This window comes from Thermobia domestica, chromosome 15 (assembly GCF_964235325.1).
Source record: "Thermobia domestica chromosome 15, izTheDome1.hap1.1, whole genome shotgun sequence".
Lineage (NCBI taxonomy): Eukaryota > Metazoa > Arthropoda > Insecta > Zygentoma > Lepismatidae > Thermobia > Thermobia domestica.
Genome location: NC_137468.1, coordinates 140,954,920 through 140,979,333, shown reverse-complemented (window position 1 = coordinate 140,979,333; position 24,414 = coordinate 140,954,920). Strand labels below are relative to the sequence as shown.

The 24,414-nt window shown below is 35.4% G+C and overlaps 1 protein-coding gene across 4 annotated transcripts in view; it reads right to left on the bottom strand.

The window, feature by feature from the left end:
• Mob4 (MOB kinase activator 4) overlaps window positions 1–24,414 on the bottom strand; it is a 34,121-nt gene that overhangs the window by 7,091 nt on the left and 2,616 nt on the right. For all 4 annotated transcript variants that reach the window (XM_081740198.1, XM_081740199.1, XM_081740202.1 and 1 more), the window contains exons 2-3: window positions 6,196–6,359; window positions 1,415–1,624 (exon numbers count right to left, since the gene is read on the bottom strand). In XM_081740198.1, the coding sequence (XP_081596324.1) occupies window positions 1,415–1,624; window positions 6,196–6,359 (374 nt within the window). The remainder of the gene's footprint in view (window positions 1–1,414; window positions 1,625–6,195; window positions 6,360–24,414) is intronic.

Below are 24,414 nucleotides of genomic sequence, written 5' to 3'. Positions count from 1 at the left end.
ACACATGCAGTAACAATCCAAATATTTTTTGTTACATTTACGAGGACGTGATTTATGGATCGAGAAAGCAACGATTGACTCCAGCAATTACAAATAAAATAAAAAAGCATTTCTTTTATACTTTACGTCTCGTGTTGGAGACCAAAATAAAACTTGGGCTCCGCATGTGTGTTGTTCGACACGTTCATCAAGACTGTATTCTTGGATGAATGGAAAGAAAATGTCAACGTGTTTTGTTGTATCTGCTATTTGGCGTGAACCCATCAAGCACGTTACCAATTGGTGCTTCTGCATGATATTTCCCTTGAAGAAAAGGATAAATATGAAGAGAAAAATTAACATTAAATACCCTGTAATACCATCCATCATTCTCCCGTGGAGAGGAATTGCCTGTTCTGATCCCCCAGCTAACATTTTGACTATTAATGATGAAAATGATGATAAATTCCTAGAATCAGGTTATATACAAGCTTATAAATCCATCAATAATGCATATTCTACATACATGCCAACATCATGCAGTAAACCAACAGAATCACACAAAGCAAACTCAGTTATCTGCTTAACGATCTGGAAATATCAGAGGTAAAGCAGAATTGATAGCATCACTTTTGCAGCAACGGAACCTTTTCGCCGATACAGTTAAATCAGTTTTTCGAGAGCGTCATAAACAACTACAAGGGTATTTTCGCAGTGAACATAATATAACGTTCTGTATAAATGCTGACGGTGTACTGCACGAACTGACATTTCTTACAAACCAGACGAGTGGAAGATTTTATAGACGCATCCAAAATACAGAGGTTGTTCAGTCTACATTTGGCCAATTTCGACTTACATAAAAATTTAGAAGAATCCATGGCGCCAGGTCCGTAAGTGCACGATGTGTTTCCCTTGGTCCCCAACAATAGCCCGACAGCGTAATCTCCACTGTAATAGGCTTCTCTGAAGAACTGTGAGGGGAATCTTGTCCCATTCCCTTTGCACAGCTTTCCAAAGTCCTTCCACAGTTGTCACACGCCGTTTTCCCAAAGCCCGCTTCAGCAATCCAAATCCACAATAGTCCATAGGACTTGCATCTGGAGATTCAACAGATACTTCATTGAAAGGTCGTGAGGTATGTGAAAGACGTATATATATAATTTTATTTAAGTTTAGCGTCCTACGATTATGTACCGATAAGAGAGATGGGATAATCCTAAGGAAACCTACGCACGAAGTGTGTTTGTCGACCAGGATATTCACTTGGTGCTATTAAATAGGGTGTGTATTAAACTTACCACAGTTTCCTATTGTTTGATCAATAAGCAGCGATGTTAGCACCTTCGATAAAGTGTTATGAGGTTACCCAATTTAAAGTTTTCTTCTATAAAATGAAGAAAAATGAAAAACATAAAAAGAATACAGAAGTTACCTGCTAGGGAAATACTTGTTGCTATTTAACAAACAAGCTGCTCCATCCAACGTATGCCTTGTATAATCTATTGCTGGACATTCTTTGGGAGTTTTGTGAGCTGCACAGAGAAAGATCCACTGTTCCGTGGCTGTCATTTGGGTACACGTCTCTGGATGACATTCTCCTTGCAATCGCACGGCTAAACCATTCAGCTCCATACAAAATTGCCTGTAAAACATCGAATAAAAAATATTGCTTCTAGAAAGTAATCTATAATGCATTCCAAAGAAAATACTATATTTAAATCTAATATAAGGGCGTATGGTTTTAAATAGAAACAAGGACAAAGGCGAAGTGGAAACAATACTTTGTAATCGATTTTGGCTAAGAGATGCCTCTTCCTGACGCATTACCCAGTACAAGGTTGGAGTTCCTATTGAGCTGCCATTAAATTTGTAAGAAATTTATTGCTTGTAGTCCTTGCTCCGGGTGCTAATAAGTACTACCATTAGGTTCTTGGTTCGTGTCCAAAGACAATAACTAGGACAGTAAGTGGTTCGGTGAAATATAAACTGAACGATCGGAAACTGGATATTCGTCGTTTTAATATCAAATTCCATGAAACATAAAATTTTATCATTTTCAATATGGAGAGATAAAGGTATTTTCTTCAATCTTATGCACCCATTGACATGCATATATCAAAACACCGACAACCACGAACAAGAAAACTACTATCTATATACATGCGTATTTATTAGAGTATTCTCCATTAAAAGGAAAGGGAACATGGCAAACGCATTTTTTTTTTAAGATATGCACCGTAAGAATAGCTAATAAAACCATATTGATCTTCAATTATGATATACGCTTTCTTCACTTTCTCACATACAGTAACAGAAGTTCATCACTAACACTTTTTTCACAATGGATCGGGAGAAAAGAGGGTGAATAAGTACTCTAAAGATATGTTAATCTGTTGAGTGTAATTCAACTCTTGAATTGGTAAGCGAAGATAACTCCTCAGTAAATCAACAGCAACTTTTAAACAACTTCGCTCCAAGAACTGTGCGAGAAATTACTCCATTTTACGATGTAAACGGAGACGTGAAAAACAGCATAACTTCACTCATGTAAAGAATTATCCAGTGATTATATGTTTTGGCACTTAAACGCAGACTTAGCCTCGTACTCCACTATAATATATCATATATGTAGAATCGATTACTTAATCGTATAATTAAATAGGACAAGAGTGCAGCTGTCTTTAAAGAGTATAGTTCACACATTTTACATACTGAAAATGTTGAACAATGCAACGAAATTGGTCTCATGAGTTTTGATGCGGACTGCCCGTGGATTTATCATGGTTTTCAAGAGTTGTTACTTTGTCTTGCGACAGGGACATTGCTAGTCAGTTTTATGTTCCTAACTGACAAATAAAAATTCACATGCATTAACATACAAAATTGCCTCCAGGTTGTTGCAGTCATTACTTGTAATACTGAATTCACCAGATGGGTGAGATTGACGTTGGAGACTGCTCCCACGGTTATTATAGCTTCCAACCAATATAAATAATATAATGAGTTTACTGAATATTTACGTATTGCTAGTGTAAGAACAGCAGTTCAGAAAATGAGAATGCACATGGCTATTCTGAATTAGTTGTTATCAGTCCTGCGATTTGCACACTTGTACTCTGAGTTTAACAAGAAATGGTATTATTTTCATCTTTCAATGAAAAGTTTCTTTGTTTGCGATATCAAATTGTTTGCAACACATGACTAAATTGCACACCAAGGTACCTCAGAATAAAAAGTTTATTCGTTGCAAAGAAAGATAGTTCACTGTTCTTGCGTATTTTAACTTTTTTTGGCTTTTCTTGTAGGATATATATTGTCAAAAAATGGAATTGTACAGTCATGGTCAAAATAATATCTATAGCTGTTCCTAGCGGTTTTTGAACTTTGTAACTGAACATGTGTTTCAATAATATTTTAATAGATCGAAAGAGTATAATTGAAACTAATCAAGTTGCCCACAAGATCTCATAATTCTTGTCTTTTAAGCATAAAACGGCATTTGCAAGTTTGAAATTAATAAGTTATCTTCTTATTTAATGTATATGTAAGTAAATAGGAATTCAAACCATTAGTACCAACATTCTACTTATCACAATTAAAAAATAAGTAAAATAAAAAATCATACATTGAGTGATACAGAACCGAACGAAGATGTATGTCTTGTTTTGCGGGAATAAAATGTCTGGATCTCAATAAATTATTTGTTATTATAACAGATATTAACTGACCAAAACAGGAGTTCCAATTTTGGTTAAGGAAGGCCGTATTGCGTTTACTAAGGCTACTGGGAGAATGCGGTAAGACAGGGGACTAGAAGGTTTCATTGAGACGGTGTACCTAACGTTCTCTCATGGTTACGGTTTAGATGCTATAAGCAGCCTGATCTATGTGCGCTTAATAAAGAACGTAGCAAGTTATATAGTTGATATTGAATGTAGGAATACTTCATTTTTGCAGTAATATATGGAAATTACACTAGTCACCACACATTTGATAGAAGTTTGAGGAATTGCTGATTCTCATTATGTTCCCTTCCCTGATATCTGTAAACATGTAGAAATTTTCTGACACCCATAATCTTTCTTCTATTACATATAACTTTTAGAACCAGCCATTCACTTTACACTTTGTTGACTGCTATTTTTCGTTCGTCCCTGTTCCTAATTTTTAGAAGGGCATGATTGATACCTTGTCCGAAAGATGATGGAATACAGATTCGAACGGTGTAATATGTGTGTCAATTGTCCTCTGCTGGAAGAAGAAAATGAAGAAACTAAAAAGAATGTTTAAAAATTGGTAAATTTAAATTTGTCAGAAGGCGACATTATTGCAGATAACTGTGCAACACATCTTCGCAAAACTTTGCCCATAAACAGGCAATACATTAATATCTATTGTATTTAGAAATTGAAAAGATCGGCATTATACAACGTATTTAAAAAAAAAAAAAAAAAAATTCAGGCTTTGACGGATTTTAAAATTTTGGAATCTCAGGAGACAGTGTGGCATTTGTTTGCTCTACCTCTATTCCCATTCTAAATGTTACAAAGCGATGAGCCATACATCGTTTTAAAAGTTTGAGAATACAGATTTCATTGGCATAACATACGTGTCCGTTGTACTTTATTTGTAGAAGACGAAGACAAATTTAAAAAAAAAAAGTGAAAATCCACCATATACAGCGTAAAAATGTACGTAACCAAAAAACGCAATTTTGTCTCATACAATAAATACGAGAACAAAAAGCATATCACCTGTTAGGATATTCCATCTCTATTATGGAAGTTAGATACTATTATTGTGAATCATTTTTGAGTAGACTCAAAAATGATCCCTTATCAATTAACAGGGTTGGCAAAAACCATGGTTACACATAGCCACCAACTACTTTACATTTATCGAATCTCTATCTCAGCCAATCACTATATTCTTGGACTTCACAGCTTAGGGCACGAATATGCTAGTTTTCGAATTCAAACTGGCACTGGCGGATTTTTTTTTTTTTTTTTTTTTAAATGCAAAACTCATGGAGACCTTTTGTTGTAAAAATCTAGTTTTCACGGGATCATAGGTCTTCTCTAGAAGTGCCTCTTTCTGTTATCTCTACACCGTTGGATGCATTCTTCCCACATGATGAAAAAAAAAGTTTCGTTCCAGCCAAGATCAAAGCCTTGCTTATAATGGCAGATATTAGTGAAATTCGAAATTCTTTGACAACTTTTAGTATTATCATTTAATGATAATTTCGTTTGGCAAATAACTTTTCGTATTAAGTTTCAATTTTGAAACTTTCACAGGCAGATTGCTGATGACCTTTAATTAAGTACAGAATGATGTTTTTTTCTATTTTATCGAACTGATGTACTTATGTACCAAAACTATTATTTTTACAAATATTTCCAATTTAAAGGTCACTTTTTCTCCTTGTCATACTTTTGCTACAGCACAGCAGTCCTTACTGTCTATTTCTTGCTTGGAAGATAAAATACAATGAATTAGACGGATCTAATTTTATCACTCTCTTTTTCCGCTTCAATTTTCATAACTAAAAGTAAAGCGAAGGAATGAATAGGGAAAGAATGTACTGAGTAAAAGGTAGGCCTTAAATTTCTAAAGAGTGCTTTTTATCTAATGGCTCTACTTCTTGTCAGTAATGAAATACCTGAGTTGGAGTAAATGCCTTGAAGAGAAAGAAATTCGGTTGACAATAATTTTAGAAGGCTGTTACTTCTAAATGGGAGTGGGAAAAACAAAATCACTAATCCACATATAGAAGAATTCAATTTAATACTCATACAACTCACGTTTCAAATTACGTACTACATTTCGTATACTGACCAGTTTTTACAACAAACGTAACCTTACTTTATTGTTGTTACGTTTTCTGTCTAATGCATATGCGATGTTAGCTAATGTAAAGTGGAAGACAATTCAACGTAGGACTACGTGAACTGAAAGTGAGCTGTTTATATGAATTTAACTCGCACAATAAATTTCCACGAAAAAATACGTAAATGAGAAAATATTTTTAAGGAGAAACATATGTAATGTTAAATGAACCTACTGGATGTTCATATAACCATGGAAGCTCTTTTGAGGATTACTTAAAAAACGTTTTAAGCGCATGCATAAATATCTTGAATCATGTAATAATTAATATTCAAAATTTTTACATCACGAAAATTATTTTACTACCAAACTAGTTTTAATCACCTGAGATGTTCATATTTCCAGACTCCCTCGTCCTGAGCGTCTGGTGGTGTTAAGATTTGATCAATGTTGGCTGGATCTCGCCGAATCTGTTGTTGTATATATTGCTGAACAGCTAAAGTGCTGTCCATCTCTTCAAAAGGCTCATCAGGCCATCGACAAAAGTCCTGTTGAAAAAGAGAAACTGATAGTAATCTCTTCTCTATTATATACTTGCATACACAAAATGCACTAGAAAATACAGATTTTACCTTTTTCGTTGCTGGATTTTGCTCTTCCATAACGAGCAATAATATGAGTATTTTAGTAAAAATATGAATAAGGAATTTGTACAAATAGCTACAAATACACTAAATGTCTATTACGGATGTGAGAGTACGAGCATAGCGAAAAATAGCGAGAGTGACTAAGTTAACAAATAAAGGTTATGAAAAACTTTGGGAATAAAAAAAAAAAAAATACAAAAATAGCTGCTGATTCTTTGAATTGTTAGTGGGATGATACTAATCGGAATTGAAGTGTTCTCTGAAACTATTTGGTCTAGGAATTAATTCGTGCGGGTGGACAAGAGATGGCGCAACGAACGGAGCGTCCCACAGTTCCGTGTATCCACACATGTGTTGCAAACCCCTGTCATCGCGTATCGTTCGTAGTATAGGGCAGTGGATTAAAGCGTCAACAACACCAGTTTGTAGTTAAGTGAACATGGCGCAATTTGTGCCTGATAAAGTGTTTTTGCGGGGTGTCCTGCTGCATTACTTTAACATGCAGAAAAGTGCGACTGAAAGTCATCGTATTTTGGTGGAAGTGTATGGTGACCATGCTCTAGCTGAGCGAACGTGTCATTAGTGGTTTGCACGGTTTAGAAGTGGTGATTTCGGCTTGGCAGACCAAGAGCGAGCTGGACAGCCAAAAAAATTTCAAGACGAAGAATTGACAGCATTGCTCGAGCAGGATTCGTGTCAAACGCAGGAACAACTTGCAGCAGCATTAGGCGTTGATCAAACAACAGTCTCCAAACGCTTGAAAGCCATGGGAATGATTCAAAAGATGTCACATTGGGTTCCACATGAATTGAAAGACAGAGACGTTGAAAGACGAAAAACCATTTGCGAATTGCTGCTTCAACGACAGAGCAGAAAGGGGTTTCTGCATCGAATTATTACGGGTGATGAGAAGTGGATCCATTACGAGAACCCTAAACGAAAAAAGGCCTGGGTGAAACCAGGTGAACCAGGTCCATCACAACCAAAACGAGATATTCACTGTGCAAAGGTTATGCTGTGCATATGGTGGGATATGAAAGGTGTGGTGTACTATGAGCTGCTGCAACCGGGTGAAACTATGAATGGAGAACGTTATCGACGACAATTAATGCGTTTGAAGCAAGCTCTGGCCAGAACACGACCAGAATGGGAGAACAGACATGATAAACTTATTGTTCAACATGATAACGCTCGCCCACATGTCGCAAAACCGGTCAAAACCTATTTAGAAAATGTCGGATGGGAAGTTTTACCCCACCCGCCGTATTCACCAGACGTTGCTCCTTCGGACTACTACTTGTTCGATTGCATGAACAACGATTTGATTGGACAGCGGTTTACTTCTTCAGAAGATATCGAAACATGGGTCTCTGACTGGATCGCTTCCAAGGATGAGGACTTCTTTCGCCACGGAATCCGTACATTGCCTGACAGATGGGCGAAAGTGGTGGCTAGCGATGAACAATATTTTTCTTAAGGTATTTATGTATTTTGTGTTTGTACTACAGCTTCAATGTGTGCGTACCAACCGCACGAATTAATTCCTAGACCAAATAGTTTGATCCGAAAGTTCCTTGGGGGGCCCATTCTCTTTACAGAACAGCACAAAAACAATTAAAGATAACAATATAAGAGTATCAAGCTCCAAGAGGTAAGAAACGGTTGCAAACATGATTTCGTGAGTCGAAACATCAAAATAAATTAAAAATAGGAAGACTGATACAGGTGCAAAGGCAAGGACATTGTTATATTTGACTTTGGAACTCCCCCCCCCCTATTTTTCTAACTCTCACTTTCAACCTATTTAACTTCCTGACAATATTTCTATCCCTGACTTTCTAGTTGTAGAAACCAACAACTTCAAACTCTGATATACCAAATTGTAACTTTCTACGACATACTAATAATAATAATAATAATAATAATAATAATAATAATAATAATAATAATAATAATAAGGCAAGTTCAAATGAAGCGTTCACAGTTTTTAAGCAAAATTTATCTTAGTTTGCAAGATTTTAATGAAATTTGGTACAGTTCTTGACATCACTGGAAAATAAACCCTGAAATTTCAGATTGGTATTTGAACTGGTTTCGAAAATACAGGCCCCAAAAGTTATCAAAATTTGCCCAAAATTGTGTGAGTGACATTTGTTTCATTGGCATTTGCGACTGACCAAAAGGACCTAGAACGCTGGATAAGGTGTGTCATTTTAAAGTTTATGATAAAAAGAACTTTCACATGGTATAACTCTATAGATTTTTTAAAAAAATATTTTCGAAAAAATAGAAGTTTTCAGTTTGATTTTCCCAAAACGTCATATTTTGAATTTAAAAAAAAAAAAAAAAAAAAAAAACTGAAGTAATATTCGGATTGTTTTGAATGTATTCTCAAAGTTTTATTTTAAGATACTTTATTTTTAATAAAAAAAAGTGTTTCCACTTCCACACGTAGAATTGAAAACAGCGTTAATTTAGGTTCTTGTAAAATGGGCGAAAATAATATTTCTTCTGCTTTTCCAGCAACTGCAACACGTACGCAAGCCTTGACAATGTGGTGGATTACCTCAATGTAAAATATTACACATGTTTATATATATATATACATACTGGGAGCAGAATTCAACTTAGTTACTCAAGTGCAGACATACTTTTATATCGATTTACTGGAACTGAGGTATTGGAGTTTACTTAAAGTTGATTTTGGCGGCATTTTGCTGCAACACCTCGTGGAAAGAGGCCTTGTGATGGGTTGGTAGCTTGAGCATGTCCGCATCAGCGGCGTGCTGTCAAGGGGACTAGGTTAGTCCCCTGGCATTTTAATGAAAGTTTTTTGTGATAAATATATACCAAAGAAAACGAAAACATTGTTTGTATTTCTTTATTTTCGTAAAACAACACTATTTCAATTGTTCTGACACAACTTTAGTCAGCGCCCGTGTGCTGGGTGCGACAGCGAAGTGGAGATCGGAAACGCTCGGGTTTTAATCGGCTTTTCTCGGGGAGGGGAACAGGGTCCAGCCAGCTAGTCTTCATATTCTGTTCTTTAAGGTCTAAGCACGGGCGTTCTGTCGTAAGCGAATTTAATGCTCGTTTGCTTTTTACAGTTAATAGTTTTAACGCAATCAAATTTACAGTATTAATCTGGACACTTTAAGAGATCTAGTGAAGTGTGAACTTTTTAGATTATCAATATATTTTGAAAATGACTCGAAGAATAAAGTATGAAAGGGGACTCGTCTGAGAAATCGAGTCCCTTGCAGCAAAGCGATGGCGCAAGCAGTGATATTGCTTCAATTGGTACAGGGGACAGTAGGGGTGGGGATCGGCCGTTTCAGTGTTGTTTTCTGGGCCAATTATTCATTGTATCATTTGGATTCCTTAATTTTCAAGAAAAGCAACAAATAATAACCAGTGGTAGAACAACAACAAGCATTTCCATTCAGACAAAAATGAAAGATTATATACATAATATCAAAACGGATTATTTTGCTTCTTCGAAATAGTTAACTGCATGTAAGACAAGAAACAAACTGTATTGCTGGCCTTGCATTCTGTTCCACATAGAAAAGAGCGTGTGGAATAATGATGGCTTTTGTGACATGAACAATTTCCACAAACCCACGTTGCGCCAAGAAAAATGTTATTCACACCTGTCCACAATAACTAAATTGAAAACTTTCGGGAGAACCAGAATTGATTTTCAATTGACCAAGCAATGCAGAAGTTGATTCAAACCGAGATAATGAATCAATTGATTTATTCCTCTTGTTTTATGACTAAACAAGAGCTATCATTTAGAGGTCATAACGAACAGGAAGATTCTGTCAATTAGGGAAACAAGATTGAAGTAATTCAGTTACTTTCTAAGTACGACACTAAATGGATTTGCAGGGGCGCCCGAAGAAAATTTTCTTGGGAGGGGCCCATCTCCATGGTTGCTATGTTGCGTCTGGTATTTAATATACGTGGTTTGCTATATTACGTATACATTTTCGTGAGTCAGAGGAAGGCCCGGGTCCTACCCTGCCCTCTCGTTCGGGTGCCCATGTTGACTTGTCATCTTCACAGCACCGGATTGTTTAAAGGAACATCAAACAGAATTCAGAATTATATTATTAAATGTGTTGGTGAGTAATTCTGTGTAAAATTAAGTCAAAAATAAACAATACACTTTTTACAACAATAATGTTGGACAAAACTACAGATATTGCAAAGATCTCTCAACATTCAATCGGTACGTGAAAGACGACAATATTCATGGAAAATTTGTTTTGCAGATGTTACTAGTGATTGCACTGCGACTGCTTTAAGTGAACATGCTTTCCAAGTTCTCTCTCACTTTAATTGTAAGCAAAAGCTTGTAGCACTAGGCTATGGATGGAGCTGCCACATTTTCTGGACATTTGAACGGTTTACAATTTTTTGTGAAAAGGTGTTTGAGTGCACTCACCATACACTGCTATTCTCACAGGCTCATCTGGTTGTTCCACAGTCTGTTAATCACATCAAGGAATGTAAAATATTTTTTACAATAAGTGGCATTCCAAATTTCTTTCCATATTCATCGAAACGCTGTAACGCGCTTGCTGAATCAGAAGTAACTAAGCGATTTCCAACGGTTGCCAATATAAGATGGAATTACAATTCCAGAATTGTGAATGCAGTAAATGAAAATCAAATATAACTCTTACGGTGTTCTGAGAACATTGTAGAAGATACAGATAATTGCGACACCAAAGCTGTCATGACTTTAAAAAAAAAAAAGTTATCATTGAAGGATTTCGATTTTGCATATGTACTAAAAGGTTTTTTTTTTCTTTTTTTTCGTACGGATATACTATTCAACATTCTTTAAAGTAAAACCTTGGATGTGAAATATTGCATCCAAAAAGTACAAAAGATGGTATCTCAACTTAGAAATACAAGAAACGATTTTGAAGAGACTTATAGAAAAGTAGAATTAAAAAACAACGGAACCTTCTAATAAAAGACGTAAAGTAGATGACTCAACAGATCCAAAAATTAAATATGTGCGCCTCTTCAATAACACCACTGATACTGTGATTGGACAAATAAAGGTGAGATTTCAAGATCTCAGTGAGTTACAATTTTTTGAGCTGTTAGATTTAAAGAATTTTCAGTGCTTGAAATCTCAATTTCCTGATTGCTTGTTTTTGACCCTTAAATCAAGTTACGGGAGATTTAAAAAAAAAAAAAAAATTAACAATTTGTGGAGTGAATTAATATAAGTTTACAGACTCTTAGATTTTTCAAATAAAACTGTGACTGAAATTATCTATTTCTTGAAAAAAAGAGGCTTGGTAGAAGAAGCGGTTACAGAAACATATAAATTGTTATTTGGTGTCAACAATACTACTCAGGACCTCCAATGTAGAGCACACATTCTCTTCGAGCCTAGTCCCCTATGAGAAAAGTCACTGGATGCCACTGGTCTGCATCGTCCATACAATAACATAATTCTTACAACCCAGCAACTTTTTGACTTGACAGCGGAACACTACCGGAATGTATTTCATGCGTTCATTCCTAAAGCTTCAGATACTTCCACTCTTTAAGTCAAAGTATTTCCGTGTTGGCTGAGTTCATTCGAACAGACACCAAATTCGACAAGCTGGCAGTGACAGACATGTTTTCATTTGGGAAAATATAATAATAATAATAATAATAATAATAATAATAATAATAATAATAATAATAATAATAATAATAATAATAATAATAATAATAAAAGTGTTTCTCTATCCAGCTGAAGAAGACTTGAATTTTCAAATATAAACAAAAACCTGGTCAATGTTATATTTTGACACTGTACTATGCGAATTTGATTTCAATTCTTTTGTGGATTAAAAAAAAAAAAAAAAACTTTCTATATGAAGAATATACATTGTCTTACTACATCCCGATGTACAACTCCATCTTTGGAAGTGAAAACTCTTGTCACAAATAAGCCCATGCTGAAGCAAAATAAAACTCTGGGGTACATTCAAAACGACCTGAATACTTTTTATAATATTTTAAAAAATATTTAAAATATGATTTTCGAGAAAATGTAATTAAAAATTTATTATTATTATTATTATTATTATTATTATTTAAATGTATAGTGTCATACAATCTGGAAGCTCTGTTCATAAGCTATAAAATGACATTTTAACAAATTTAGGTCAGCCGTAAATTACGATCAGAGATCACTTCCGCAATTTTTGGTAAATTCTGATAAATCTGGGAACTTATAATTTCACAATCAGTTCACAAATCAACTTGGGCTTTCCGCTTGTTCCACACACAGATGATAGAGATCAGAAACTAATATCTCTCTGCAATCTGTGAGGGTCGATCTGAAACCTTGTATTGATTTGACACGGAATGACCGTAAGTATTAAAATCCTCAATCCAATGTTAAGACGATCTCCTATCTAGGCTAAGATAATATAGTATTTGAAAAGATTATGCTTTTCTGAAGAAGACTGACATCATAATTTGAATCCAACTCTACGTATAAAATCAGAAATGCTAGCCTATTTACCACAAACGATTCTTGCGGACATGCTGCCCAAAGTAATTAAAATAGCGAGATCTTTGTTACGTTACTGTTTCAGTTTCCTATACCCCGTGACATTTTTCATGTGCAAACACGACACATTTTAGCATTCGCTGCTGGTGTATTAGTAAGTTATTTTCCACCATTCATTTGAGCTGTACTTCATACGTACATGATATAATTCCAATAAGCATCATAGAAGTCTTATCATTGTAGAGACGAATGTACATAATTTCTTTCTTTCTTGAAGGAAGTTAGCTACTGTGTAACGACTGATTTTACATTCATCATGCATATTAAAACATGTATGACAAAACAGATTAATATTAGTTTAAAGCAGCAGTCAACTTCACCAATATTCATAACATTCTCCTGATTACAATTAGGCCTATGTTTTACAATACACAGTATGCACGATACGCTTAGTTCTGTTGACAGGGGCTCTGCACTTTTGGCGTCCTAAAAACATACCTGGTATATGTGAAAAGTAGGTAAATGAATTAAAAAAAAAAAAAAAAAAAAAATCTCCAGAAAATTTTATTTGTATTATTTTGTTGCCCTGAAACTCTTCATACACAAGCCTACGGTGATGGGTGTTGTACGAATGAAAATCGCAACTATGTGGCAGAATGAAATGCTTTGCAAAGGAAACAGTAATTCTGCTGCCACATCATTGTTCACCGCATTATAATGTGCAGAAGCGCACTATGTAAACAATAAAATAACAGAAATGATAACAAGATGATTATAAATACAGAGTATTAACTATAATTGAAGACGATCTGTATCGAGGAAACGAGGGGTGCAGATTAAGAATAATGAGACATCATTATTAACAGGGTTGGCAAAAACCATGGTTTTTATTGAAAAAAAAAATGAAAAACCCGTTTTTTTGGTTTAAACCCAGTTTATTTGGTTTAACCCAGGTTTTTTTGGTTTAAATATTTTGCTCTATATATCACATATGGACAGAAATAAGTTTGCTTCGCTTTGGTGTTAGTATGCAACAACCGGTCTGTGCTGGAAAGGGTCTCATAAGCTTAAATCGGAATCCAAACCGCTTCTCAGCTTACATCCGAGAGAAATTGTCCCCCATTTGAACTCGAAACCGGGACTAATTGGCCACAAATGCGATAAGTCTGCCGACTCACTCACGAAAGAATCCTGATAAAAATACGTCGTACTGATCTTTACATATTTGTTAATATGTCATTTCAGAAGGAGAAAAAGATGAACACTTGCACAAATGAAACCAATATACAGAATTACGTATGGACAATTTTAAAATACTGCAGAGAACAGAACTAATTTATCCAAGTTAGTTCACTACGACTTTTATTAGTCAAAGTTAAAGAAATACAAGGGCTTAATTTGCGTACATATCAGTAAGGAAAGTGAATAAAGATAAGAATTATTTGAGTCCACTTTGGCTCTGACCCATTATACATAAATAGATACTAAAGATAATTCTGATATCAATAAATGCCTCTCGTGGGGTTTGTATGACCCCTTCCCCTAAAAAAATAGAGCATTTCGATGTATTTCATCAAAAGTAAACATTAATAAAACGAAACAACATTTTGAATTTTTCTTTGATTGCAATTGCATAACAATAATAACGAACTATAAAACAATCACAAAAGAAACATTCATAAGCTTATATATATATAAAAAAAAAAAAAAAAAAAAAAAGTGGCTTTTGTAGTATAATCTCTTTGAGTAATGAATGGAGAATTTAGGTCTGAATATAATACGAATAATATACGGGAGTGAAACGTCATAACCCACAAATGTGTGTTCTTCAAGATTTTACGAACGCTTACACTTTTACGAACATTGTTTTTTTTTTTTGGTTTAAACCAGTTTTTTTTTATTTTGAAAAAAAAAAAAAAAAAAAAACAGCTGGTTTAAACCAGCCAACCCTGATTATTAACATTTAAGTTAAAATCTGTTACTTAAAAAGAAAGAGTAATGTTTAAGGAACTTAAATCCTGGTTCATAACTATGCAATTGTAATGCTAAACTAGCATGTAGTGATCATCTAGGACAGGTTATTGCTTTTTCTCTTGAGGGGGGAGGGGTGAAGAGAAAACTTCTTATTTTCCTCTACAGGCTATTAAAAATCACTTCGCGCCTGCTCCCTAGCGGACGCACCGCTTCCTATCGCACGCGTCCAATAGCGTGGTCGTGCTTGAACTGTAAAACACAGAATCTTGCTTGTAAAATGAAATGAAATGGTTCAGTTTTACCCCACAGCGATGTCGGCTAGGCTAAAGAAGACGGTGATGATGAGAAATGAATGCAATAGTAGCATGAATAAAGTGGGAGGAAGCGGGAGAACCCGGAGGAAACCCACGCACACGGTATTTATCCACTACAAAGCCCACTTGGTGCGAGTTATGATCGAAGCAGGACCCCACGCACCAGAGGTGAATGCTCTACCACTGAGCCACCGTGTCCATAAATCTTGCTTGTAGTAACTACATGGAACAGGTTAATGTTTTTCTCACGAGTAATAGTTTTAATGGCCTATAAGTTTGGAGGTATATTATTTACGTAAGCATGTAAGTTCGCATACATATTATAATTCAGTACATGGTTGGTTCAGATACCAGAAAAATAGAAGGTAATACAGGCGATAATTAGTGAATGAATTTTAACTTTTGAATTTTTTTTTTTTCTGGTGGCGCCCTTCAAATTTACCACCAGGGATGACTCTAAAGTTGGAGCTTGAATCCGGGGATAACCTATGGGTCATTCCACGTCAATTCAATCATTTTTTTTTTTTTGGGGGGGGGGGCACTATCACAGATTTGGATGAAATTTGTAAGTGTCATAAAACTTTTTATGCTGATTGCAAGTATGTACACTTTATTGCAATAGCATTAGCGGCTCAGGAGTTAGTGCATTTCATAAATGAGAAGAAAATCCATTTTAACAGTCGTGACATGACTTTTCTCCGTTATGTAAGAACACACACAAAAATCATATTTCGGTTCCTGTTAATGTCAGAGCTGACAGAAATTTATAAAGTCATTTTAAAGTAAGCATTTTGAGAAAAAAACTGGAACGGCATTTTGTGAACTTCAAACCTTTATTTCTCAAAATCCCCATCATGGATTTCAACGATTCAGTTTGTTTGAAAGCTTATTACATTTAGTTTCAAATATACAAAAATTGTGATGGGTCATCCAAGCACTGACTATGAGGAGACATCCCAGTCAGTGTTGCCAACTGATTGCGAAATAAACTTTTTTTCAATAATTTTCATACGATTTAACAAATCCCCCCCCCCCCCGCAATTGGTATAAGTACTCTTCGGTATCCTAGAAACACGTCTGTGAGCATTACTACTCTTCCCAAGCAACCCAGTTGTCAGGGTTGCCTGTCACATCGTTAGACGTATCTGTGCCACATTTTGTAGTAAGCTTATTACATCTATTTTCAGTTTACACAAATTGTGATGAGCCATCCAAGTATTGAGGAGATATCCCAGTCAGTGTTGTCAACTGATTGCGAAATAAACTTTTTCCAATAACTTTCATACGATTTAATCCCCTCCCCCCCCAAAAAAAATGTATGAGAACTCTTCGGTATCCTAGAAATACGCCTGTGAGCATTACCACTCCTATCAAGCAACCCAGTTATCAGGGTTGCCAACCAATTTCAGGGTTACCTGTTACAGCGTTAGACGTATTTGTGCCCACACTTTGCATTATTACCTGCGACATTAAAAATTTATTAAATAATGTGGACCAAATACCCCTAATTACTGAACTACCAACCTCGTAACAACACACTATATATATTCAATTATACAAAACACTAATGTGTTCAACTTCCTACTAACCTGTAAGGGCTCAAAACCCATATTCACTCTGGTCTAATTTCCAAACAATAGCGAAAGTTTTTTTTCTTTCTTTTTTCTTTGAAAATATCCATGACACTAGAAAAAATACTACATGGTTCAACGCTCCCAATCTTTCCGAAAGTCAGAGTTAGTGAATGTTTGAACATCTTCAAAATATTGTTTACCGCACACAACGGCGGGCGTATCAGCTAGTATATCTATAACAAATAGTCTTGTTAATGTTAGAATTAAGGAAACTATTGTATCCCAATGTGATTCCCCCAATTAATTATAACTATTCAACACAAAAGTTATTCCATGCTTTCAGATGATATGGAACATGATGTATTAACGGTCTCTCACACACAGAAACTGGTAATGTAGGACTTAAAACAAACTTTTCCTCACATAACAAAAGTGGAATATTTCATTATGGGTGTGGAGCCTAATATAAAAACTGCAGAGCCTTCTTGAATCTTCCATGGTATGGCGGCTTTTTTTTTTCTACCAGCCATGAAAAGTCCCCAAGCGATGGAATTGGTGGGACTGTTAAGCGGGTTGTGACAAAAGCAACCCTTCAGAGACCATTGTCTGAACAAATAAATATATGTGCCCTTATGTTTCATTTCTGCGAAGAAAATATCATTAGTACTGTATCAAGTTTTTTTTTTTTTAAACAAAGAAGAAATGCCTGTTGTTCATGCCACACTTGAACAAAGATTTCTGAGTGCAAAAACTATTCCGGGGACACATGCAATGCATTGTTTTGAAAAAACTGGCCCATTCAAGAATAAAGCAGAGCTCTGGATGAAGATTTTTGTCAGTGAATAGTGATGAAGGCGATGCATCAGTAAAATTCCTACATCCCCATGGTCCATCTCCCTCATTTTATTGCGCTGAAAATGATTCTTGTTGTGTTCCGTTTACTCACATCTTATATAAAGTGGATATAACAACTGCTACTGGCAGAACATACCAGCTATCTCCAAAGTCTCTAAAAGTAGTTACTTGAATGTGGGAAACGTTTAGAAAAAGCACTTGATGCTAATATATAATTACAGCAAAACCGAAGATTTATTTTATGTGCCATAACATGTATACCTATAATACTGTCAGGTTTATCATACTTGCTTCTTTGGTAGTTAATTCTGATTAACATAAAAAAAATGATAATGTCAATTTATTGTTCAGATTATTGTATTTTTTCTCTTAATTATAAATTTTCGAAACTCCCTATTTCTCCTAAGTACTTGGATGACCCATCACAATTTTTGTATAGTGAAAATATATGTAGGGGGCGCGGTGGCTCAGTGGAAGAGCGTTCACCTCCGGTGCTTGGGGTCCCCGGTTCGATCCCAGCTCCCACCGTGTGGACTTTATGGTGGACAAACACCGTGCTCGTGGGTTTTCTCGGGGTTCTCCCGTTTCCTCCCACTTCATTCATTCCACAATTTCACTCATCTCTCATCATCACCGTCTCCTTTAGCCTAACCGGCATAATCGTGGGACGTTAAACTTAAAGATTTCATTTTGAAAATATATGTAATAAGTTTACTGCACAATGTGGCATAGATATGTCTAACGCTGCGACAGGCAACCCTGGCAACTGGGTTGCTCGGGAGGAGTGGTAATGCTCACAGACGTGTTACTAGGATACCGAAGAGTACTTATACCATTATTTTTTTTTGGGGGGGGGGGGCAATATGTTAAATCGTATGGAAGTTATTGGAAAAACTTTATTTCGCAAACAGTTGGCAACACTGACTTGGATATCTCAGTGCTTGGAAGGACCATCCTAATTTTCGTATGTGTGAAACTAGAAATGCATTTTAGAAACGCACTAACTTCTGAACAGCTGATGCTATTGCAATAAAATTAACACGCTTGCAATCAGCATAAACAGATGTGTATCACTACCAAATGTCATCCAAATCTGAGATAGTGGGTTAAAAGCCTTGGTTGAACTGACGTAGAATGACTCCTATATATTTCCTGAAAGGGTTTGTCGAGTAAGTCCCAGAACAAGTTTCAATTTCTTGCTCGAAAGCAACCTACCCCTTCAGGGTTGGAAATATATAGAACAACTTGACCTCTTACATGTTCTATATATCAAAGTGATCTGCATGACTAGTAAGTTAAGAATATAATAGGCACTACTCAATTATATCCTACATTAATGAATGAAACCAAAAAATACTGCTATTTCACTACAAATATCCTATATTAATGGACCTATAAAGTTGAGGAAAGAAATTCCATAACGTCCAGCCAATAGTAAGTCATTTGGTATCAAAACTAATGTGACCCACTGTTATGGCCAGATGTGTCACATTCGGTGTACATATTTCATTTTCTACATTTTCGACGATTTCACCTATATACGTTGTTAGATCAATTCGTTCATTATATATTCGTTAACTGCTAATCTAGACGAGTTGTTTGATAGGTCACACGGTACAAAATATGTTCAATAGATTTGGAGTTACTAATTAGCAGGTTTGGCTGGTTTAAACCAAGGTGGCTTAAACCATGGTTTAAACCAGCTGGTTTTTTCAAAAAAAAAAAAAAAGTTTAAACCAGGGTTTGCCCAAGTGGGCCCAGCCCGAAAAAAGCCACCGGGTTTTTTCGGGTTGGACCCACCTGAAAAAACCCACCTGGGTTTTTGAGCTTTTTGTTAGTATATTGTTGGTACAAATAAGGTAATTACATTGAAAGTTATTTTTATCAGATTTTGGACTTTCCTGGGCGAATTAGATGCTTTCACGTTAAGGTGTACAACAATATAATACTTTTATAAACTTCTGAATGCACTGAATGAATTTTAAAAAATAATTTAAAAAACTTAGCTTGAGGTAATTATAGAACAAATTAATGTATAGATTATGCTTATAGCCTGTTTGAATTGAAGTAAGATAGGCATATGCAATTTTATATTTTAGAAAATAATTTCCGTGAAAAGTGTGCTCGCTGACTCGGCGACGCCGAGGGACGTTATCCCTCATCGGGTTTAAGGCCATAGGTGCCGGTACTACCAGTAAATATGTAGCGCATTAGTAAAACTATTAGTATTATTGTTTTATTACCTTTGATGGCAACACAAGTATTCTTCAGTAAAATTTGGTTTTCCGACAACAACAGTTTAGTTCAGTTATTTGTTGCTACTCTTCAAATAAGCATTCTGCAGAATCAACACCAGCAATAGCGTAAAAATTCTTGCCAAATTTAAAAAGCTTAATGCTCAGAGTTCCGAAGATTACGTAACTATTTTAAATGCTGAATTCAAACTTCCTTACTAGTGGAAGTTTCGATGTACACCAAGAAAAAGCTGCATTTTCGAAGAAAGAAAAAAAAAAAAAAAGAAAGAAAGAAAGAAAAAAACGTCGCGAAAGAAGTGCTCGGGAAAGTCCCGCAATTCAGCGCACAAAGCGTCGCAACTGAATAATTCAACAATAACACTATTTATTTTATGCTGGAAGATGTTGAATTTCATTTAAGACATTTACTTTATAAAATAATAATTATGTTTGTGTTAATTGTTTTAAATTAATTTTCTGGAAAGAGCCTCTTGCAACAAGTGCTCGGGAAATTCCCGTAATTGAACGCACAAAGTGTCGGAAGTGAACTCCAACCAGTGGCGGCAGTTGGACGTTAAAAGTGGGGGGGGGGGGGGGTAAGACATGATCTGAATATTTGATATCAATGTTGGTTTTCTCGGTTACTTGTAACACTTTGTTTGACGAAAAGTTGTATAACTATTAGGATACTGCCTTTTTCAGTTAAAATACCGTATATCTTGTTTCATATTTTATTAAGTAAATTGACAAGAGCAACGCAAGTAGATACTAGCCCTTTGTACTCTTAAACAACGAAGGTGTAAGAAGAGATTTAATTCCTTGCTCATGAATATCTGTTTGGAAAATTGTGTGATCAAATTAGGGGCCTATTTAATAACAAATTTGCAAAACAAATAAGCAGAAAGGATAATATTAATCAAATAATCAAAGTAATGAATAATGAGGCTTGTTTTGCAAAAGTTATATTGAAACTGGAAATTAATGAACAACTTATATTTTTAATTCCACGCATTCTATTATATGTGTTATTACTCTTAGAATGACAGTGAACACTACAAGTATATGCTACGACATTTAAAGAAATACTTTAGCAGGTTCCCGAAACATGTTCGCTGCCATTAAGTATAGTTTTCACTTTCTTGGAATATATCAAAACTCAGCAATACTTAGTCACTTCACATTTCAGTTTTACAAAATAATCCTAAAACCTAGAATTATGCTGAATTTACTAACTTTTATCTGTATATACAAAATTGTATATGTACACCCCTAAACTTGTATATTACACTGCCAAATTAATATTCCTTACTGAGCTCCTTCGTGGCTAAGCGGTTAGCGTACACGCCTTTGACGTGGGAGTCCCAGGCGGAATTCCCGGGAAGGGGGGGAAGCTCACGTGTTTCGGACTCCACGTTGATCATTAAGTCCACGTCTCATATAACTTCGCTTCTGAACTGGATGTTAAACTGAAAAAAATGAAATCAAAATATTCCTTATTATTAGAAAGAAGACAATACATTTTAGGAACTGTCGATTTTTGTGCAATTAAAGAATAACTTGTGAAGGACTTCTTTTCTTGCGAAATGTTATCTCAATTAGTTCCAGAGCCCTTGCAAGAAGAAATTAAAGTACGCTCGAATTGTGGCGCTCCAATAGGTTAATTTTTGGGCCATTTTTAGTGGCAGTTCAAACGCAATTCCTGTAGCTTTCTTAATTCCACGGAAAGACAACCAATACGTACTCATGGAACGACAAATATTTTATGGCACCATTTTTATTCTATGAACCAATAATATACACAAAACTTTATATTTCCAAATGAAACTATATATGTTAATGGGTAATTTCAAAAAGTGGGGGGCAACTGCCCCCCTTTCCCCCCCTAATCGCCGCCCATGACTCCTACAATAAAACTATTTATTTTACACTGGATAATATTTATGTCGTATAAGACATTTTGAAACATTTATTTTATAAAACACGAATTATATATTTTTGTTTTAAATTAATACATTTTGTGTTCATATTTGGCGAACGTCAGTGAGGCTCCTGGGATGATTCGATCTACATTTGGTCTTTCGTCTGTCTGTACCACACATACTACAGCGTATCATTCTCGGTCTTTTAAGTTTAAATTTTCAGGGTATAAGCACGATATACACTAAATTTCCTGTATAGATTTTGGCGGCATACCAACGTAAAATTTCAAAATGGCGGCCATTCTTTTTTCAAAATAGCGGATATCCACGCTACAAAGTGCAATTTTTGGTCTTTTAAGTTTACATGTTCAGAGTAGAAGCACGAGACACTCTAAATTAGCTGTATATACTTTGGCAGCGATTCAACGTAAAATTTCAAAATGGCGGCCGTTTTTTCAAAACTGCAGTGAATAGAAAATTGTTGTGACAATGATAATCTTGAAATATAAATCACATTTTAACACTTTTACCCCAAAAACATTGAAATATTTAAAAAAAAAACAATTAAACCCGAAAACACCCGAAAAAATCCACATGGGCCCAGGTGGGTTGGGCTTTTTAAAAAAAAACCGGGTTTTTTCAAACCCTGGTTTAAACCAAAAAAATAAAAAGTGCTTTAAATCGTGTGAACTTCATGGATACGTCTCCACATATCAAACCATCAGCATTACGTTTATCTATTTTTCACCTTTTAATCAAGGGGTCCCGTATTCAATTCTCGGTCGAACCACAACCCATCTTTCAAGTATAAACCAAGTAGCGATTCGAGGTGTACCTTCAAGCGAAAGTCTTCTCAGTGCCAACCTTGGTATTTCATAAGGATGTTAAGCCTAAACTTACGAAACGAAACCAAATTATATATTTCTACTTGCCTGAATGCCTGTTTTATAAAGCCAAGGTTGTTCAAATATACTGATAGAAATTGGCAGAATTTATGAACTGCCTACGTAGCTTCCATCAGCTTGGATTCGACTTTGTTTTAATTTTATTGAATGATACCTATATATCAAATTTGTAATTTAATACCTCAGTTCTAGAGTAGTGATTAATATACGTTGACCTTAAAATTTTACCTACAAAAACATTTAAAGTAATAATAGGATTTTACTAACGGCCAAGGCCGGAGTTTCCCGATTTATACATAATTCTGTATAATGTTTTTACTTGTGGAACTGTTTATTCTTTTGTCCTTATGAAATGACTCTTGACAATTATATTAACAACTAGGCCTATGTAAAGATCAGTACAACGTATTTTTAACAGGAATCGTTCGTGAGTGAGTCGGCACACGTATCGCATTTGTGGCCAATTAGCCCCGGTTTCGTGTCGAAACGGACAATTTCTCTTGGATGTAAGCCGAGAAGCGATTTGGATTCCGCTTTAAGCTTATGTGACCCCTTCCAGCATAACCTTGTTGTTGCATAATAATACCAAGGTGAAATAAACTAATTTCTGTCCATATCTAATATAAATACATAGAGTAAATTATTTAAACCACACAAACCTTCTTTAAACAAAAAAAAAAAGGTTTTTTTTGTTTTTTTCAATAAAAAGCATCACATTTGCCAACCCTGCTAAGAAGGGAAAGCTGGTCGTGGTGATATTTGAGCTCAGTTACTCGATTCGAACAACTCTTTCTCTGTAGCTATCTAAACCCGATCGGTAGCCCTTCAGGGTTTACGCCCTCTAGCCACGAAAAGGCCCGGGTAATGAGGGGAAAGAAGGATCTGGCTGTATGTTGTTTACCGGAGTTTGGCTTTAGTTTTTGGCTATGTCTTAAGAGTCATGTAACTCACACGTCACGGTTCTGGTTAGCCAATGCCTTTGTTTTCAAGATGTGAGGACAACGTAACTCAGACTGTCTCACGATCACTTTACGACATGATAGTGAGGTTCACTAATATAGGGTATTTATAGTGAAATAATCATTTTCTTGGGTTTACTACCTTGGTATAGGATGTAATTGGATAGTGCATGTTATATTCTTAATTACTTGTCATGCGGAGTACTTTGATATATAGGATATATAGGTCAAGTTGTTCTATATATTTCCAACCCTGAAGTGGTGGGTCACTTCCGGGCAAGGAATTGAATCCTGGTTTGGAACTTGCTCGACAAACCCACTCAGGATATATATATAGGTTATCCCCAGATTCAAGGTTCAACTTTGGAGCCATCCCTAGTAAGAAAGATATTGGAAATTGCCAAAAAAAAGTGTAGAACTTATGACGATGCTACTACCACGTAGAAATGAGTTTTAATGTTATATAAATAGAAAAACTTGTATTTTCGATGAAGTTTCATTTTAGGCAACCATATACGAATTCATGATTTATGAAGTTTTCTACCAGAAAACGCACTCCTAGTATCATCATAAGAATTATTTCTTGTGGGAACACTTACATACCTATGTGCAGATTCACTTTAGGAGGGCTTAACTGTTAAAGATAGCGTTGGAACACATGCCGTAAGATCGACAATGCAAAAA